Source organism: Neopsephotus bourkii, unplaced genomic scaffold (genome assembly GCF_033783945.1).
Source record: "Neopsephotus bourkii isolate Nb327-2 ecotype Australia unplaced genomic scaffold, CSIRO-AGI_Nbou_v1 NB_1542, whole genome shotgun sequence".
Classification (NCBI taxonomy): Eukaryota; Metazoa; Chordata; class Aves; order Psittaciformes; family Psittacidae; genus Neopsephotus; species Neopsephotus bourkii.
Window position 1 is genome coordinate 6,104,476 of NW_026902018.1, and position 21,897 is coordinate 6,126,372.

The 21,897-nt window shown below is 41.8% G+C and overlaps 1 protein-coding gene across 2 annotated transcripts in view; it reads right to left on the reverse strand.

Annotated features, from left to right (window-relative positions):
• Positions 1-923: 923 nt before the first annotated feature.
• Positions 924-21,897, reverse strand: part of PPIL2 (peptidylprolyl isomerase like 2) — a 70,053-nt gene continuing 49,079 nt past the window's right edge. For both annotated transcript variants that reach the window (XM_061370814.1, XM_061370815.1), the window contains 6 exons: positions 15,112-15,229; positions 12,412-12,468; positions 3,642-3,714; positions 3,418-3,480; positions 2,815-2,954; positions 924-1,046 (listed from right to left, as the gene is read on the reverse strand). In XM_061370814.1, coding sequence (XP_061226798.1) covers positions 953-1,046; positions 2,815-2,954; positions 3,418-3,480; positions 3,642-3,714; positions 12,412-12,468; positions 15,112-15,229 — 545 coding nt within the window. In that variant the 3' untranslated portion in view covers positions 924-952. The remainder of the gene's footprint in view (positions 1,047-2,814; positions 2,955-3,417; positions 3,481-3,641; positions 3,715-12,411; positions 12,469-15,111; positions 15,230-21,897) is intronic.

Consider the following 21,897-nt stretch of genomic DNA (forward strand, 5'->3'; position numbering starts at 1 on the left):
CTGCCTGTCAGCTGTTTTATATGGTTTTCTCTAATCCTGGGAAGACTGATGTCAGGGCAGACTATGGTGTGTGCTCCCCTGCAAGGAGCAGGCTCCAGGGATGGTTGAAAAAACATAGAAGAATAAAGAAAATGTTTCTATTCCTGCTCAGTTTCTCCCGGCTGTAGTTTCTGGGACCCAAGTGTAGGTTTGAACTGCTCATCCTGCTCCCTCTAGCAGCACAGCGGCTCACGGAAGGCCAGCCACCGGGTGAAACAAGTGGCGCAGCTACCCCAGGCTTCCCACCTAGATTTGCTGCTTCCCAAGCTGTCAGAATCTTAAACGGGTACAGACAGAGCTCATTCTGGAGTGAGGCCCTATGCAGACCGACAGCAGTCAGCCCAGCCAGGATCCTGGCAGCCCTGCCAAGAGCAAGAGGTAAAATCGGTCCTGGTTAAGAACTAGCAAAAGGCAGCTGGAAGGGAAGGGCAGGACAGGCTGGAGCCCTCTCCTCCCCTCTGCAGAGCGCTATAGCAGCACAGGCACTTCCCCAGCCCATTAATTCATCCCTTCCTTTGGCACACTTGGCTCGCCTGGAAATGATTACCTGTAAAAGGAGCTCTTTCACCAACGTAGCTGTTCACTGAAGTAGTGCCCTGTGAGGCTGGGCTCTGCCTGGTCTGCTGCCAGCCAGGCAGAGAAAGGCTCCAGCTAATCCCCTGCAGAGCTGGGCTGCCTGCTCCCTGCTCAGCAAAACAACAACAAAAAGGCCTTCGAGGAAGATGCAGTGGGGGGAATGCCGCTCCCTAGAAAACAAAGCCACATTAACCAGCCTTAACAAAGCAACAGTTTTCTTCCCCAGTGGAAGTGCAGGCTGGTGCCTTCCCTCCCCAGGACAGACTGTCTTTTGGGCTCTTCAGGGACATGTGGGAAGCCTGTGGGAAGCTGCTCCAGTGCTAGGCTCCCCACACTGCTACCAGGAGCTGAAGTCCCCGAAGCCTGTGCTCTTCTTCTCTTTCTTCACAGCTGTGCTGGTTGAGGGGCCGTCATCTTCCATGCTGCGCTTCCTGGAACCAAAACAAAAACAACTTTCAGGGACTATTTAGTGTTCAGTGGGACTGGGGCAGCTGGATGCCTTTCCCAGCATCAGCTATACTGGAGCCAGCTCACCCCTTATCAATTAGAGAGGAGTGAAAGCTCCATGGGGATGGTTTGGGTCAGGCTTTGAACACCTCCAGGAACGTGTTCAAAACTCAAGTTCTCCAGGCCAGAGCTGAAGACTTAGCACAGCCACAATGAAAATATGAGCCACAAGTTCCCACCCCACCTTCTCACCTGCACTTGTGGCAGCAGAAGGATTTATGGGGAATTAGGTGTAATGCAGCTGGACAAGCTTTTCAGACCCTTTCCTGTTTCTTGAGCACAGCTTGTTGCAGTCGATGCTGCTATCCCCAACCTGTCTCAAGCAGAGTTTGCAAACCCATGGAAACACTATGGAGCCAGCTCACATACTATGGTTTTATTGTCAGGTATCAGTAGCAAATAGGGAGAACCAAAAATCCTGAACCTGCCAAAGGGCTGCTATGGACCAGACTCCCAGGACAGGCTGCAATGAGTGAAGGACTAGGAATGAAAACTCCTTTCTATAAAACTCGGTCCTTTCCACATGGCTGCAAACTCTGCCTGGGTTTCCTCTGTAAATACAGTGCAGAATGGCAGCAGTTTTAAGCTGAACATAACATTTTAAGGAAAAAGCAGTATTTTGTAACTGAAACATTTTACTGACCCACATGGGCTAACATTTTTGTTCTCACAGTCATGCAAATGCCTGTAAATCACAGAAGCACACACAAGCTGATTAAATAGTTGTCCAGGTCTGTGTATGCATACATGCACACCTTCATGCAGCAGCTAGACAACAGCATGTTGTAAATGCTTTTAGAGAAGTCTGCTAAAAACAAGTGGAAGGCATTCATTTTAATTGTTCCAAAACTCATGCTAAGGTGCTGCTCAGGCAGATTCTGCATTTTCCTTAGGAAAGCAAGTGATGCTGCCAATCCCAAAGGGTGTACAAAGGGTGTCTGCGAGAGGATGCTTTAGGACAAGCCTGTACAACCAGCCAGGTACCCTGGAGCTACCTGCCAGATGTACTGTGCTCCCACAGCAAGCTTGGGAACCTGCTCCCCTTTCCGACCACTTCAGTTGTGCTGGTACAACTGTTGTGCAGCTGAACAGGGAACCAGATCAGCAGGCTGATACAGGTTTAAGGCAACTACTTTGATGCTGGGAAGGAGCTGCTAAAAGAGAAACATCTGTGGGACCGTGGCCTTCACAAATAACTGCAGAAGGGGAAGAGAGTAAAAGATGGTGTAGGAAGTGACACACTACAGTTCCTCAAGGACTTCTGAATTGTGCATATATATCTACAGTTCTGAAGTCAACAAATGCTGTTAAAGACCAACTTGGTCATGAATGGGCTGCCCAAAGAAGTGATAAATGCTTCATCCTGGGAAGTGTTCAAGACCAGGATGGAAGGAGTCTTGGGTGACCTGGTCTAGTGTGAGGTGTCCCTGCCCATAGGTGGGTGGGTGGAACTAGATGATCTTCAGGTCCTTTCCAACCCAAACTATTCTATGATTCTATGTTCAAGTGCTAAAACTGTAATCTTCAAGAGGGTCAGCAGGGAACTCTTGAACGTTAGGACTGCATGAAAGTGTCTTTGCAAAGCCTGCTGGTACAAACCAAATATCTAAGCAATGGCACTGGACAAGGTCAGTGTCCAGCAGGAAAGGCCATTAAAACACTCAACAAAGATTAGATGGGCAGGGCACTCACGCTGCAGCCATGTTAATGTATTTTCCAATCCCCTGCCGGTAAGTTTTAGGAGTCTGGACCTCTTTCTTCGGTGGGACCACTTCAGCTTTTGCCTTGGCTGCTGCTTCTTCTAGCTGCACCTTCTCTCTTTCAGCAGCAACCTGTGGGAAACAAAGAGTTCAATCTGTTGGATGAGCTAGTCCAGCATAAGGAGAAAATGCCTACAGCTCTTTGAAGCTTTAAAGCACTCTAAACCAGCAATCAGCACCACTATGATTACAAGGCAGGCTTTGGAGACAGACTTCAAGGGCCACTACAAACAGGCTGTCTGCAGCCATTATAACAAAACTCCCCTCTTCTCACCTGCAGCTACTGATAGCTAGTGGGGACATTTGGAAAGGAAACCACTGGAAGCATGATGGACTGAGAGCTGTGCCACTGCCTCTATGCTAAAAGAGTCGCAATAATCTGGCACACAAGACAATGCTGAATGGCAGCTGTTTAATCTTAGCTTGCAACCATATGGGCCAGGGGGCTGCACATGTTCAAAGAAAAGGCATTTAGTTACAAAGTTCTCCAAAGAAGAACTTTGTCCTTTCAAGAAAACCAACCGACTATCCTCACCTGGGCATCTGCTTCTTCATATGGATCAACAAAAACAGTTGTTGTCTGAATTCGTATTTCCTCCTGGGAGCAGAAGAGAAGAAGAGCAATTCAGTCTGCTGATTTAGTTACACCATCTCCCCCAGTCTGGTTTTCAGGGAAGGACCAGTGGGGTGAACTGCACTGCCACACAAGGCAGTGTGTGTTTGCTCCCTCCTGCACAGCCCCTGGCGCTTCACATGTACCTTGGGACGGTCTGTTTTGGGGTCACTTTCCACGTTCTCCATAGCAGTCAGAGTCTCAAAGCCACCAACCACCCTAAAAGAGGAAGAACATAATTTCCAGCTGTCACAACACCCTCAAAATATTCCTGCACCCTTACATCTAATACATCCATTACCCGAGCAGATTCGTCCAAAAACCTGGTAGCCACACACAGGACAAGCGACCATGGACAGGCGTCTGCGCAAGACACACACCCGTTTCAAAATGGGTTCACTTGCTAATGCTACATCCATAGATCTGTTATTCCCATGAGCTTTGAAAAACAAACCAACAGACCCGCTCAAGAAAGCAAATGTTTTCATTAACTTCTGATTTTTTTACTTTTTAGGTTTCTTTTGTTTTTTGAATTGTGTAGCAGACTGAAGAATGTTACTAGCAGGAAAGGAAACTATAACTGCCACTACTGTGGAGCAGTGACAGAGCTGTCTGTAAGAACACCACTACCACAGAAAGCACAGGACTGCTCTAAACCCCACCATGATCATGAGCTCATGAGGGCTCTGGGAAGGCAGCAGCACATCAAGTCACAGCCACAAGATAACACTGGGACTTTTCTCAGTGTAATTTTTGTTTAGGAGCACATTAGATCTTTGGCCTGTTGTTTTTCAAGTCAACATATGCAAATACTTGCCTGGAAATGTTTAAGAAAGGCTGAAGACTTTCTGGCCTGTTTAATGTTCATTTTTTAAAGAAGTGTGGAACAATGGGGAAGTTCCAGAAAAGGGTATTTGGAAAAGGATAAATGCGGTGACCCAGATTATTATAAGCCTGTCATCTATCCCAGCAAAATAATGGAATAGCAGACACAGGACATGATTAAGAAAGAAAGGAAATAAGTAATGGCAATCAACAAGGTCTTGTGGACAAAAGTCTGTCAAACAACCTTCTATCTTTGAGACAACAGATGTGGTTAACAGGGATAACAGTGTCCACGGAACAGACTGCTGGAAGGCAGCAGATACATTGACTGAGAAACGAGGATGATAAGAAGTTAACCCAGCACACATTAAACAAACGTGCTGACAGGTGTCAAAATCTAATTCTGAATAGGAACCACTGAGTCACTACATTTCCAGAGGGGTTCTGCTGGGATCAGATCCTGGTCCCAGGGTATTTAACACTTTTATCTACATCATCATCCACAATTAAATTTGAAAACAGCTATACTTAGAAGAGCAGTAAATAAAGACAAAGACAGGCCGTTGATGCCGAGCAATCCAGATCCCTTAGAAAAGCAGTCTGTAGCTGGACAACATCCGTTTTAACAGAGCCAAGCCACATGGCCAGAAACCAAAAATACAGCCCGTATTAATGGCTGTGGGACAATGTGAAGCAGCTATAATTCTCAAAACCTGCTCTTGGAGCCAAAGGAGTTTGGGACCAGGAGTGAGCACCAAGGGCACGAGCCACCATTTTAAGGAGCGCATAGCTAGACCCTAATGCATTTTGGTGATGCTCAAAACCTTCAGTCATTATGCTAATTACACCTTGTTGGGAATACTTTGCCACTTGTACATTTTAAAAGGCTATGACAGACATGGTATTCACAGGTTATCAGTAAATAACCTAAATAGTTTATTTTGACATGATTATAAAGGGCTAAGGGGGAAGAAGACAAAGGTGTCAGGCCTGCAGAGTGTGTCATTCTCTTTTCTTCTTAGCTTCTTGTCTCTCAAATGGAAAATTACTTTCTTTTATACCCCTGCATTCTATAACATTTTGCACAGAAAGTATCTATGCAAATTACAGTGTCAGCAGAGTGAGTTCTCAATATAGGTTTATGGTTTTAGACTCTGCTGTAATACCAATAAAACCCCAAAATTAATTTGAATGCAAACCACCAGCTCAGAGAGCTCTGGCCAGAGGAACCAGAAATAACTTACTATTCACTTCTGTCTAGGGAGCACTTCAAAGCTTTGTCAAGGATCAGGCCCAGGTGAAGCTGATGTTTCATCAGTAAAAATAAAACTCCAAAAGGACAAGATCTGATTGCAAACATCACATGTCCAGTAAAAGCTGAATTACACTCTGAGCATGGCACTCATGGCTAGATGAAAAAAGACCAGGAATATCCCAACTTAAGGTCTCAAACTGTAAAGGATTTTGCAAGCTTTCCTCTGATTTATCTAAGTAGAGATACAAGGTACCTGCAGGCTCCTGAAACACTACATGTTGTTATTGTCCAATCTCATGATGTTACATTGCAGCACTAAAATCAGTTTGATGAGATATAATGTGTCTAAGCCCATGCACTGGCATTTGTTACAGCAACTGCTCCTCACACAGTGAGGAAACCAACGTGCTGGAGCAGTTTGGGGATTCTTTGCATGTCCTACAACACATGCCGGGTATAAGAAGAAAAGGTAATGGATGCCTGGCCAAGAAAAAACCCAGACAAGTTATATGAAGAAAAGACCATCAGGTCAGTACATTAAAGCATCTGAAAAACCTTCTAAAGAGAGTGCCACTACTTAATATTATTGTAATATTCACTAACTTTGAGCAAAAAGAGATAAAATCTATCCTATGAATAAATAGGATTCTCACCATAAGGAACTCTGTACATCATTTTCATTGAAACAAAATGCAAACTCCAGAAATTTAGGCTAATATATATCCCTTTACACTCTTCACATGTGCTAAACGCATTACCCACACAGCAACAGTTCACACGCCGTTAGCCTTTCTCACACAACATCACTTGTGCTAAGTTGGGAGTGCGGTGGAAAAGAGAAGAGAGAAGGGCAGAAACAAGCTTAACCTTTTTCCCACTGTTTCTGGCTCTGTTCCTTTCATAAGGTGCCACACATGCTTTGTCCTAAATTGACTAAGCAAGGTTTAAACAGATGTTCAGATGACCGCCAACAGAGAAAAAGATGATACCTTAAAGACACCATTTACATTAGAACAACAGTGAAACGGAGGGCTTGTTGTGTGCTTCCAGTAGATGCTGAACAGAGAAATGATGATCTCAACTATATATTTAGCTCAGCATCCCTGAGACAGTTGGTTGTATTTTTAGAGGAGCTTGACAAATGTTGCATTACATTTAAGCGTGGACGACAAGGTAACATTTAGGCTTTTTCTGTTAGCAGGGTAATGAAACAAAAATGTGCCCTTACTCGTGCAATTCTGTTCTTAAAAACTGAGCAAAGGTAGCACTGGAAACCTTTGCATTTCAAATTTAGAGACGTTATTTAAAATCTTGCTTCCTGTTAAGACTCCTTTATGCAAACAGTAACCCTGCTTCATAACCACTGCCAATGTCTTCGCATGAAGTGTAAGTGAAATATCTGGAGCAAGCTCTACTTATTTGCAATATGCCAATATAAGTCTCACTGTACATTAGTTACTGCTGCTCCCAAAGAAAACTGCAGCTTCCTTGCAGTCTCACAGACATTCACAAATGGACTTCCTATTTCTGATAGTTTTGTTTAGAAGAATTATAGGAATTAAGCCTTATGCAATGCTGGGGATGGCAGTGGTCCAAGACGATAGAGTTTCCTGGTCAGAAGATGATACAAGAACAATGTGTGGACTTTTTTATTTTAGAAAAAGGCTTTAAACTAGAAACAGAAGCCAGAAAGAAGCACTCTTGTTTTGTAAACACATTCTGCCCTCAAGGTTATTTTTATAAAAAGGAGTGCATACATTTATATACACACACAGAGGGAACAATATAGACATGTCCAAACATGTACACTCAGGACAAAATGTTTTCTATGTACACACCCCATCTGAAAAGGATCGAGCAATTCGAACTTGTAACAAGGATGCAGCCAAAACATCTCAATCTCTCATAAGGGCTTAATCTAGCAGGCGAGACACAGTAATGATGGGCACTGAAAAAATAAAACAACTTGGAAAAAAGCATTTTGAAGCTAGACTCAACAGATGAACAGCAAGGACTCTGCTTTGGCACAGGTTCCTCTTCAGAGATCACACAACTGTTTTGGAAACAATAGCAGCCCTGGTGCACCTCCAACCACCCGGTCCTCCTGTGCTACAGGACACCACAGCCAAGGCTTCCACAGGGAGCCCTGGTTTATTTTCCCACCTTGCTCTTCACTCTTCTCTGGTGTCTGGGGAGCAGACTCTGCAGTGCAAAATTAGGTCAGGCTCCCTGCACTGATTCAACAACAGAATCTGCCTTTCTGCTGTCACACAATTTCTCTGTTCTTCAGATGAGTTGCAGAAGAGCAACAGGAACATGAATTTTCCTACTTAGAAGCCACTGGGGTTCACGGATTCAAATCATACAGCGAATGATACAAGTGGAAACAGATACTGTGCATTATTTAACTGTACCTGGGTAACTGAATAATGCCTGGTACTTGTTTTATGTAGCTAATTACTTTAGAGGACAAGAGTTACTTTCATTGCGCTGTTCTAGAGAGTCACTATAGAAAGCAATAAACACGTTAAGGAATACTTAATGCGGAGTGAATAATTATCCAAGGAAAGAAAACTCTTCCACAAAAGCATCTGGCAAGGGCAGGAGGGAAGAAAAGAGAAAACTGAGCTTGATATCAGCTACTGAACAAGTGCCTCCAATGTGACCAGGTCTGTGGTTTCCCAAACTACCTTGCTCATTATTTCCAGGAACAAGAGAATTGAAGAATGAGTGGCAGAAACCTCAAGAGATGCTTAAAAGTCATCTGTGTAAGCGGATACATGCAGCCATGTACAAAGGGGAAAACTGTCCTCCGTATATTCATCTCCTCTATCAGACGCCACATCCTTCTCTCAATTCTTGACAAACACAAGTGATTCTCTAATAAACACACAGAACTGCTGCACAGATAATTTCCAGCTTTGCTACTTTTCTCTCCACTTCCTCTATTGCCTTTCCTTTTTATCACATCATTTACTTGCAATCTGCCCTCACTTTTAAGCCCACCATGCTTTGCTTGTCCTAAATCTGACCCAAAACTGAGACAGCATTTCTCTCCTCCTGTTGATCAGCATAGCTCAATTACCTTCCACTATTATTTTAAACATACACTTTTTCATGTGTCCCTTTAGCTTTGAAACAGGCCCTCCCAAAACATACACAAAGCACTTATTTTGTTTTTCCTGGGGCTTTCTTTTCCCTTGGTTCTGAAGTGCAAACTGTCAGTGGAAAGCAGGCTGAAAGGGGTCACTGTCACAACTTTCTCCTCCATCTATATGCAGCCTGGTTTTCACTTACACACACTCTGGGCAGAGACTGTGTTTCTATTTCTGCTTACAAAGGGCAAATGTACCAGGTCTCTCATCCAAGGAGCTGTGTATGGGAACACTGGAGTAATAGAAAATATAATTACAGCATGGATGAGATTTGCTTGAATCTAAATCTCATAAAGCACACCAGACCGGAATGTTAGCTGATGCTGGTGTTTGGGCTGTAACATCCCTGCAGCTCATACAGCTCATACAACAGTTGAACTCCCAGTTATAACATGGGTAAGAGGGAGAGCCCATGTGCACAGGCCTCCACAACAGCAGTCCCCTGCAAATGCTTCTCATCCACTCTGCGCAGAGCAAATACATGTTGGTTGGTTTACATCATCTGAGTTACTAAATTAAACCTTCTACCAGCAAGCTAGAAGCCAAGAAAAGCCACCAGTTAGTTTTCACATTAATTACAGCATTCTCTAAGTTAGGAGAAATGGTAATTAGGAGAAATGGTAATTACTAATTTAATCTAGGCAGCTCTGCTGGAGCAGGAAATCCGTGCTGCCTGCAACACACCTCCAAGGGAACACATTCTTCTCTCATTGCCTTTGGTTTTGCTCCCCATACATGCCAAATTACATCTTTTATTTTCAGTAGCATCTGTCCTCATTACTGCCATGATGGGCAGCACCATCATGACAAGATGCCTTCCCTGTCCTCTGGTCTCTTCTCATGAGACTTGAAAATTCCAGTGCATCAAGCCAGACATGTGCCACTTTTCATAGTCCCACTGCCTGCAGCTGGTGTGTTTTCCAAGCATGCTTAACAGCCAAACATCCAGCATTAACAGCCGCTGCTATGCAAAAATTGTGTTGCAAACCAGTGGGGACATGAATAAGATGCAGCTCCAGAGAAGGAACTTTTCAATGTGCCATCCCACACAGGCCAAGAAAAAAAGAAAGGGGTGGGGAATGGCTGCTCTTTCACTCTTTTTTGTTCTCTGAAGTATGGAAAGCGTGCTGAAAAGTTCTACACAAACTACAAACAGGTCAAATTCTGCTCTCAAAGATACGGATGGGACACTCACTAACATAACATGAACGAGAACTCCATAGAAATAGCTGAGGGTACAGTTGAGACCAGAGTATTTTGGTTTTTATATTAACTGAAATAAGTAATCCTCAAATCTATATATGAAAGTCACAACAGGCCAGTAAGCATTCAATTAAGACAATCCAATTTAACATCCATGGAAACAAAGAATTAAGATTTCATGGGTTCATTGTATTCTTAAACCCAGATATTATTCCTAGATATGCTTCCCAGATATTATTGTGCTATACAGTCTAAAATCAGATACAGTCACCAAATCCTTGAAACACCCAGGATCTAAAATAGCAAACTAGAGCTGGCGTTCCACTACAGATACAATCTCTGGAATCTTTTGGCTTTTATGGCTTTTAAAAACAAACACAGGTAAAAAGAGCTGAAGGATTCTGATGACAGGATATAGATCTTAAGAGCTGCACACAGCAGCCTTTTATATTAAATTTGTAGGTAAATTCATTTATTCAAGTATTCAATTTTTAGATTAATACAGTGACTGGAATGCATCTAGCCCAGCATCTTCATTTTTTTACATTCTTTGAATTTACATGCAAGAGAATACAGAGTAAAATTCACCTTGGCTGTGTTCATACGAAGATGACACTCAGTGTTCATGCAGGAAGCCAAATATGATTCTACATCAACATTTTTATGAAGATTTTCCTTTGTATTTCAGCTACGAATATTTGCAGTGCTGAGAAAGCAGCACCACTTCTTTACTCCAGCAACTAAGTTCAGATTCCTGTAGTAGAAGGACAATTAAATTAATTGTCCTTTAATTAAAGAGACAGTCTTTGCTAAAACTGTGTAAATCTCTGCTATATACACGTAACAACATTTACTTAGACTTGCCCTCTCTAAAGGACAATGCACTTTGTGAAACATCATTCGAGCTCGTAAGGTACTTGAGATGTTATGCACGGCTTTTGGGAGCCCACCCCCTGCATCACATGAAGCTGAGCTCCTCTTACTCTTTCCTGGTGAATTATGATAAAACTGGAGCACATTAGGGAATGCTAAGATACTGAAGGACTAAACAGGATGCCTGCTCACTGAAGCCAGGCTGCATCCAGGACTGAAGAACAGTCACATTTTCAGCTGAGCTGTCCTAACCCAAATACTATTTGATGAGGTGGCAAGCTCAGGTTAACAGCATTACCATATGGGATTTAATTGGATTTTTGCAAGGAGGACTCAATTTGTAGCTTAAGTGAAATAGTCTTAGGATACAGGTAATGTAACCCCTCCAAGAATATACTTGCTCTCAGCCTTCGGTATTAGAATTTGCTTTATTTATCTGCTTTCACCAAATAATAGGGAACTTTAAATTTTTCTAGGACAGACCTAAGAAAGGAAAAAGAACTGTATTTCATAGGGTACAATTATTGCAGAATAAGTATTGGAACTAACAGCACTGAAGTAAATGTTTAAAATGAAGCCAGTTTCTGCCTCAAGAACTCTAAGACAGAGAAGACGGATTAAATATACCACTTTCATTGTACACTGCAATTGTATGACATCCAATCAAAGTAAACAGCACATGCATTTATTTTCAACCGCTGCCTTTCAAACAGGTAAAACTATGAAAAGAATTATGAAATCTTCACTTTTAAAAGATTGTAAAATCCCTGGGAACTACCAATGAAGCAGGCTAGTACAATTCTCCTTCCTGCCATTTGCATGGAGGCATTTGTTAGAACAGCCATGCATGACTTGGTAAATACCATGTACCAGCAGCAGAGGAAGCAAAGAACAAACTGTAACATAAAGCTTTTGTGATCTCCTCTGCAATAAATACCTTGATCTTTATCATGTGAGGGCTTGACTGGAAAAGACTTCTAGAAGAGACTTCTTTTTACAACGAATGAAGTTCCCTTGCTGTCTTGGCATTGGTAATATCTTTATATATCTACACACATGAACATGTATGCATATACACACACATGCACACAAACATACAGATTTTATACTGATGATAATTGTCAGGAATAAAAAAATGCCAGAAGAGCAGAATAAAATAAAAGGGGACAAAAGACTTAAACTATGTGGAAGCTCTATGTTCTATGACATGATGAACAGCAGCCCGGTCATGACTAATTTTCTGGTTTATAGCTCATAAGAGGATGAAAGCAGTGCTGAAGAGGTAATCTCTTGTGTCCCAGCAATTAGCATGTACAGATATTAACATGGTTGGTTACAGGATGATGATTACTTTGTTTGTGACTCCCTGGAGGGCCACCCACAGAAGGGGAGTAAGGCAACTGACAGTGACAGAAGGAGGAAAAAAGGCAGAGTGTGATGACTGGCACTGATGCAGTGTTGGCCATCTACTCATGACCAGCAGAACTGGATTGTGAGATATGAGTATGCTTCAGTTCAATTGCAAGGGTCCCTAGATTCTTTTCTTAAGGTTTCAGACACGAGTGCATGTCTGCTATACTGCTGTTCATAATATCCTTCACTTACCTTCCAAAAACCGTATGTTTCTTGTCCAGATACACACAAGAGCGGAATGTGATGAAGCTGGAAGGAATAAAGACATAACTGTTAGCATATTATCTCATTGACACTCAACAACAGCCAGTAATGCTTAAAAACATGAAAATGTTCTTTTACATATGCAAAAGCTCTCTGAGACAAGACAAGCCCCTCTCCCTTTCTGACTCCTCAACAGGAGCCTGCCGGCCAAACATCCTTTAACTCCTCTGTTTTGTGGGTATTGTCTTGGATTCTGGAGTTTTGACTTCTCATTTTTACACCTCACTAACATCTCTAAACAGTACTCCAGGCATGGTGACTTGCGCAAGCTCCAAAATTAAGCTGAGCATTTGCCTTCTTGGCCAGACAGGCCCTGGGAAGCTCATGCAGGACAAGGAGACGTGCATCCTGCTTGAGAAGTACATTTCTTGTGCGTGACTGGAAGCTTCTATCCAGTGAATACAGTTGTATAACACAACAGTCCCTGCCAGTGTAAACTTTTATCTTTCAGGATATTTACTTTTTGCATTTCTCTTCCATTACATTGGCCTGTCGGTGATCCACTTCTTTGATCACTGCAAATTTGTGCTTTGGACACAAACACAGCAGAAGAATATTTCCAAGAGTCAAAAATAATGAAAACCTGTGAAACTTGGATTTTTAATCATTTTAAATTCATTGAATTTTTAATTTTGGGGTATTTTTACACTTAAAATGTGGGAACTAAAATACCCAATCCAAAGCAACTTTGAGTCTAAAACTTTCCTCTAAAGCTTAATACTTCTTTGGAAGACGTGGACTACAAGCATATGAGACAGAGGTTTCCACACTGTGGTCTGCAGACTATGATGGCCCATCTTGGCTGGACATGCAGTGCTGGCTCTCCTCCCTGTCTCCATCTGTTTCACTACATTAGAGACAGCTAAAAATATATAAGCATTCCAAAAGCACTTTTCCATATAAGCAACTGCCTCAGGAAGTTATAGGATTGCAAATAGGAGGGGCTGCAATCTGCCAGAAAATCTATTTAGACATAGCTTGCCCTAGGAAAGCTTTGAGATGCTGTGCAGAATGCCAACTCCTACGCAGGGCAAACATTACAACTGAGCCTCTTGCATGGGTTCTTTGCACCACTTTATCCCCAGATAGCCAGTACTTAAAGACTGTCAAGTGATCCATTATGTAGTGTTGTAATAAACATTTGAGTGGTAGCAAATATAGAGAATGCTTCTCATCCATCACTGCAGTCAAATAAAATTAAGGACAATGGAATTAACATAACTCAGGATGATCCTGGAGGAGAATTCCTGAACATTATTTGACCACCACCCTACACAGGGGATCTGGCTCACCCTGCACAGCAGTTGCCTATCACCTACCGTGAAAGCTATTCACCCAGTTCCTAAGGTCACACCAGTTACCAGAAGTTTCTAAACATGGCCTAGGAAGCTTTATAAATATGGGCAGCTGGAGCCTCTCAAGGACTTCACATATAAAGGAATTTTACATTTCATTTGCAAATTTGAGGGAAACATATGATTACATTTACAGGAGCAGACGATGTGACTCAATATGGCACACTGCTCATGAACTGTCTCTTTAACTTCTGTTTCTAGAATCCCCCTTTGAAAAAAAAAAGAAGAAGCCTCTACTCGCCCCTAATTTAGCACCTGAGCTCTGGCAATAACATTCAAATCCAAAATAAGCTCTACAGCAACTCAATCCTGCACGCTGCCCAACATTTGCTTAGCCTTAAGTATGTGAGTAAGCCTATTAAAGGCCCTGAGACAAGCACTTGCAGTTAATTAAAGCTAACCACACTACTGCATAGTTTACAAGCCATAATAATTTTTAGCATCATAAAGACCAACACCAAGAACCCCCTCCCTTCCTTCCTCCCTAGTCCCAACACATGGTACTGTACGCACATATACACTGTCTTTCCTGGGGCTCCCAATAAAAGTGCCATTTCTTTTGTATTGCAGTAGAGAGTAACCAATAAATATCTGGCTCAAAGTGACACAGAACATTTTCAAAAGACTTCAGGCAAGTACCTGTATTAATGTTATGCTTAAAGAAGGTTAGGACTGCTTCAATATCTTGAAATTTCCTTTGTTGTTCTTCCTGCTTCATTCATTTCCCCCTCACTATAGTCCTCATTCTGCTTTTGTACATTGAAAAACATTTCATTCTTAATCCCAGATTCTGCACACTGCCATGTCTGGGTTCTACACATTTCAGCAGTGCAGAAGGATCCCCATTTGTTTAAAATCATGTGAGCAAAAAGAAGCAACATTTCCATAGAGTATATGTTTCATTTCATTAAGCTTTTGGGAAGCTCAGGATGGGGCTAAATTTAAACAGAGTGAAGAGGTGGAATGATCTTACAGGGACAACACTGGGGGGACACTGACAAAAATGAACTAAACCTTCAAATCATAAAATCAGAAAAGACAAATTAATGATGCTATAATAAACCCACAGGTCTTCCTGCTGTGCTTCTCTCTGCTCTTAGATTGGGTACCAGCAGCTGTAGCTACTGTGACTTCAATATGCAGCACTCGACAGAATATTTCACTTGACTGAACTTTAAAGAGTAGCTTGTAAAATGTCATTTGTTTTCTTAACAGAGTAAGACACAATGTCTAGAGGGAAACAATAAAACACAACAAGCAAGTGACTACTTACAACTGTGATTTGTTTGTGTTGGGTCCTGAATTTGCCATACTAAGAACACCACGTCCTGTGTGGGACAAGTTGGGCTTAAATTCATCTTTGAAAGGTTTTCCCCAGTAAGATTCTCCTCCTTAACAAAAAAAAATAAAAGAAGAAAAGTTCGTTTTCATTAGTTTTCCACTACATGTTGTAACAGGAACAGACATTAAATTTAAGCTTTCTGGTACTTCAAATCCCATGTATGATACGTTCTTTCTTCATCCCTATCACTAGGCTAGTATTTGAGCATGCCCTTGAAATCAGATGTTTTTAACTGGCAACACAATTCTGTTCTTCCACACTACCAACTGCAACAGACCTGACTGCTTATCAACAGCATTATACATTGTGTGATGAAAAACTGCCAAGTATTTAATTTTTTACTGCTGGCACACTATTGTTTTTTGTTTTTGAGACATTATTTCTTTAAAAAGTGGCTTCCTGACAGAACACTGAGCAAAGAATTACTAGCTTAATTGCTCTCTGGATATGGCATTGCTTCTGGAAATCAAATATTACAGAGATTAAATACATTGATAGAATCAACTAAGAATAGGAACTATAAGCCCAAATGCTTAATTCCTTTCTAAAGAGTGAAGAATGATGATATACATTTCTCCAAAATGAAAGGTAAAAATGAGATATTTGGACTAGATACATGGATGCTGTAAGCATTTAAATGCAATGAAGTCAAAAGGATGATGAAATTTTGCACAAGCCATAGACCCAGCCCTCCAAAACCGATTTCTCTTCCATGTCTTTGCATAGAAAGAGGGTCTGGGAGACCTCTCCTCCCGGCTGTCATTTTTACATTATTTATGACAGACCTGGCATTTTCATTTGCACTTTCCTCCAGGATCATTCTTAATAAGAAAAACGAAGGGTGAGATGAGTCACATAGTTTTTTACAGTCTAATCCATAATCTTGTTTGACAAACCATGAAAAAAATATTTCACCTTAGGATAGTATTAAAAATAAACCCAACAAAACTATTCAAACAGGCTGCAAGACTGGTCCATCTGCAGAACCAGCTCAAGAATCCTCTACAGTAAGTGTATCACTTGCGAAGCAGAAGGCCAGTAAAGGATCAGTAGTGCTCAACGGTTATTTGCACATGTAATACAGAAAAGCGATTTAGTGATGTGGCTGCACAGGCAAGCAGCAAATAAACCTGAGGAATGAAACAGGCTCCTACTGAAAACCTCATGAGGAAAATCACACAAGTGCATGAAATGAGCGTTTCAGATGATAAGACAAAGGTGGGTGGCTGTATGTGCAAGGGGAACTAAGCAAGTGAGAAATTTTGGAAGAAACCCACCCATTTAAACCCCAATTAATCCTGTTCAAGAGACTTATTAATAGAGTTGAGTGTTGCCTCCTCTGCAGTTTGTCAAGAGGCAGCAAAAGGGGACAATCCCTGCAGGGATTTTCTGTAATCAGGAGTATTGGAGGAGCGATTACTTCAGCAATCTCTGGCTATTGAATATTTTAAGATCAGCTAAATTACATCAGCTTGATCTCATATGCCAATCTCTTCCAGTAGTGGGTGAAAGGGATATAGTACAGCTGCAGCCAGTTCTACTTCTTGAAGATGGATCCAAACCTCAGCTATTCTAGCCAAGTGTTCAATCTATTAAAAAATGTTTTACCAGAAGCCAATAATTTGCTTTGCTAATGAATCTCCCTGTGTGTTGCTTCTTGCTAAGAGAGGTTATCTGTGCAGTGCTGTAGTTACCTGCCTTATCCAGAAGAACAAAGTTCCTTTATGTTAGTAAATAAACAAACTACACTTGGAATATAGGGAGGCTCCACGCCAACAGGTGCTGCCTGAAACCAGAAACACACCTGCAAAGCCTGCAGACCCAGTGCCCACCAACAGCACCATGCCCTGTGCACTGCTTCTCTTTCCCTCTTTGCCTTTTACAGTTTTCACCTTCTCACTCCCTGCCCACACCACCACACTGCTGCAGGGCCATTGCTTCAGGGCTTGCATTTCAGCTGGGGCTCTGCACCTGAGTAATCAACTTCACTTGGACTTCCCTTGGAGAAAACCGTATTTTTGCTCCAAAGGATCTCTTGAAGGGGCTCCCTAATCATTTGTAAAGCAGATGCACTTGCTCTAAGTTCTAACCTAGAGGAGTTTTTGCTGTCTGAAATTTTCAGATGATAAGCAAGCATGAACACAGCCCATTGAGATGGTACAAAGCAGCAAGTGGCCAAACCCTTGAGTCTGTTACAGCCTTCATATGTTTCCAGCTGATGCTGAAATTACAGTGATTGTCAAGCTGCTGAAGGAGAGTAGAATCAGCCCTGAAGCCTTTGCTGCTCAGAAAAAATAATTCAAAAGGAAAGAGAAAAACTGTGAATGACAGAAAGAATCTCCCTTTCTGGCACAATAAGCAACCAGACCCAAGAGCTTGCAGACAGGAGGAATGAGCCATGATCTTTAAGTTTTGGAATATTTCTTTTTGAATGATTTCATTTCACTGCAGGTCAGAATTAATGTCATAACTTTGGTTCATTCCAGTTCTCTGGAAATAAGTGCTAGTATTTTAGAGGATAGTTACAGCACAAAATCCAGCCCCTGCTTCCCCCTCTGCCTGCCATACAGCTGTTTCCAAGGCTAATTCTGTCTGCCTGGGAGCTGCAGCACGAACAGGGAATGGCCTGTGCAGCATTCGCCTGAAAAGCCAGAGGTCCTATAAAGGACATAGCTGAAGTGTCTGTGGAGGCCTGGCAGCACGAACTGGCAAGGGGCAGTGGTGATGCTGCAGTCAGCAGGACAGGAACAGATTGGGGTTTCTTCTCTTTTTTGAAATGAAAAACCCAACACTGTATTAAGCATTCTCATTAAATTGAAAATGGCCGGAAGATGCTGTTTGTCAAACTCCTGCTAACCTCTGGAATTGTTCCAGGCTGTATCTGCTTGAAGCAGGGCCAGACAGAGCAAGCCAGAAGATGGTGTGTTAAATGTATGTATTTTTTTAATTACTGAAACCCAGATTCACTTTCTCTCTGAAGATTAAGTACAAATCCCTCATTAGTCTACTGCCATGGCAGCACTGTGCCTAATGCTTAGCCAGGGGGGTCTGGAACAGGAATTTTAGATTCTTACTTTTTACTCTCTACTGTAGAGCTCAATGTAAACTTGGGAAAATAACTCTCTAATCATTACGTGGCATTTTGAAGTATCTAGCAGATTTTACTGTGTTTATTCTCAACATGGTTGGGAGGTGTGGCTGTGCCATCTTCCTCATTTTCTGAAAGCAGAACGGATGCAGACAGGCAGAGGAGGTGGGACCATCACACTGTCTAGCTCTATCCCTCTCATGTTACACTCCTGGTATATGCCATAAAGAGAGGATGCTCCTCCTTATAGTCCCCAAATCCTCCTCAGAGAGCACACAAACACTGCTGACTATATATGGAGTCATGATGATGTAAAAACCTCACCCCAAACTGATGTACTAGCCTACAAGAACAGCCCATGGAAAACAAGAATTGACTCTGGGTGTTAGATTCACAGCGGGCAGCACTGCCTGTCACTTCACCTTCCTCTCAGCTTACTCCCTGATAAGATTATCTTCTGTCAAAGAGGAGCTGTGTGCCTACTGGACTTGCAAATGTTTCTGAGATCCTATTACAAAAAGCACCAGAAAAAAATTCTGGGGACTTCTGTGCTAAAAGTCAGAGGAGTTCACATGGCAGCAGACATGCCACAGGCTGAGCTGGTGCTGGGACTGGGAAATGGGGGTCTCCTGTTGGTACAAGGCTGGAAACTTGGGACTGGCCAAGGAAATACACTGGCCTTCTAGCAGCATTTAACCTGCACAATGTCAAAGCCTTCAAGAGCCAGAAAGAGTTTTTGCACAGTTCTGTAAAATGAAAAACACATGCTAACCCAGATACCCAGGACTGAAATCTGAAGGCAGCTGGGAGCCACTTCCCCACATTTTTAATAACAGAGAAAAGTTCTCTTAAGTTAGAGATGTTTACCTAATTGTTACACAGAGATGAAACCAACCAGACCACACAGCTCATAGGAAAAATTAGACGGCGTTCATCATTTCCATGGCTATCCAGAGTAGCAAGATATATTTAGGTTGTAACTGAAGCACTGCTAGTTATTCAGTCTTGTATCTGCATCTTGTTCTGATAGTGAAAAGGTGAATAGATCTAAACTGACATCTGAAGCAGTAAGAACATTAGCAACTACAGAGAAAACCTGCACATTTTCAAACTGTCTTTTGAACTGAACCATCTTACTCTTTGGTAGCCTTTACTCTTACTAAATGCATTTTTTTTCCAGAAAGAAAATTTTTGGGGTAAAATTACAGAAATCATACAACTTTCTTGCAAGAGCTGAGAGATGCACCTAAAGCTTCAGAAATGTAGCATTCCAAAAGCCAGGTGTGGGCTGGGAATCATCATTCATGACAGTTGTGATTTTAAATAAATCCTTTCTTTTTCTGGCATAAAAATTGCTAAGCAGTGGTAAAGAAGTGGGAGGGCTCTGATTCACAAAAATGATGGCTTACTTTCTGTAATTTTCTTCTTGTCATTTGGAACAAGGAGGTACATAATAACATCTGACACTTCTTCAGAGCTTTCCAAGTAGGATTCTTGAATCATTTTGCAAATATGAAAGCCTTAGCTCAGCCAGTAACTGCTTCTCTCCTTTCAGATAAGAGGACACAGTACTTTTAACCCCAATTATCAGAGACTGGATTTTCAGGGGGGCCACAATCTAAAAGGAGTACATTGCTAAATAAAAAGGTCTTGCCCTTGTCCTTTTGCTGAGCTTCAGTCATGCAAGAAAAGGGGCTCTAAAACTGGTTACATTTTAGGAACTTGCCTTGTTAGGAAATCTTATTGCAGAACTGACCAAGTTTGTTCACAGTCCTTTGCTATTGACAGTTCAGAGGAGCTCTGCTCATTGCCAAATACTACTGGTATTTTATCTTGGACTTTTACAGCTATTATATGCCTCTTTTGTGCCTTCCTGGATTCACAAATGGACAGAGGCACACACACAGGCTGGTTCATGAGACCTTCCATTAGGTTGTGAGTAAGAGTAGCTGAAAAATGGTCTGTGCTGCTTTGAAACTGTAATACAAAAGGGTTAGGATATTAAACCTATTTTTCCTACATGCAAATTTTCTTCTGTTATTTGAAATACTGAAATACAGAGCAGCTGCTCCACTTGCACTAGCATGAGTTAGATGGAATTACTCATGGTGTTCAACCACTTAGTTGTTATGAACAGCAGGAAAAGAGATACATCACAAATCTAAAATTCATTTTCAAATAATTAATCATTACAAAGAATGACCATGACTCAGCTTATTGCTCTGAATACTGCCTCTATGGGTGGTTATTTTGTTAGAAAAGAAATAAGCTGCTGCAGCAATGTAAAATTTCTCCCAGTAGACTTATGAAACACTAAGTTGAAGTCTGTAGAAAATTAGTTTGGTCCTCTAAATCAGTGTCTGCATTACAGGACTATATAACTGACTGCTTTGGCAACACAGGTCTGCCAGCTAAGCTAAGATAAGCTAAGGTAGAACTATTCCTCACTCTTTTCCCCGTGTGACATCTCAACTTCTAGATGCTATAATGCTAATTTCCACCCTCCTCCTGCTGAGTACCAGCAATCAATTGTCCTTCACAGGTCTTCTGGGTCACAGTTACTTCCACAACAATGTAAGAGACTCAGAAAGGACACACCAGGGTGCTGAATAACAAATAGAAGTAAGTATCAGTGCTGCTTTCAGATAGGACTGTTCAGCCGGAGCAGCCATGGAAGCGGGAAGGAACTGACAGCCAGCGTGGCATCTTACATCTGTGCACTGTTTCCAAAACACAAGCACTCTTAATCTACGTGAGCCTAGAGAACAGTTCCAGTCTATGTGTGACATGTAACCATACGCCAGGTTGTACTCAATGTGCCCAAATCCACCCAGAAGCTGAACAGTCCTGGGCTTAGTTAGCAATGGAGTGGGTGATCATCAAAGCATTTGGGTGTTGCAACCATAAACCCTGCACCTGCTGATGAACAGGGATGAATGTCAAATGACAGAAACCAAATGGTGGGAAGATTCTTAAACAAGTCAGTTCTAGTTCCTGAGCTGATGAAGAGTAATGAAATAAATAAAGCAAATCAAAGATAAATTTGAAGGCTCAACACACCTTCCACATATCAGTTTGGAAAAGGTGTTTTTCAGTTTTAAACAAAGAAACATCCCAAGCCTCTTACCCATAAGATTTCAGTTAAAGTAGAAGGTTCTATGGGGAAGAGAAAACAAAGGATGTTCTTTTTTTCTGTTCTAACAGAAACAATTCTGGCAGTTTAAAATACTGATGTTTAATAAGTAACCTCCAAGCAGTCTTCCCTATTGCCAACTGAATTATCTGGAAAGAAAACCCTGTTCTACTCTCATTTGCTTCTCTGATATTAACAAAGTCCAGCTATTTACTCCCCAAGTAAACCTCTAAAGACCAGTAAATATTATGGACTTCTTAGCTTTCAATGATGCATCTTTTTTTTTTCCCTTTAAGAAGCAGTAAGAAATATGGAAATTCCTTGCAGCTGCCAAATGAAATAAAAAAGGGAACTTATACTGCAAGTAATGTACAAGACCCAAGTATAAAAAAGTACAAAGCACCGAATCCAAGTGCTTTACTCCAAAGCTTTCCCAAATGCACACGTATGATCACATTAATAATGCACAAACCAGTAAATGACATTTTTACACCAT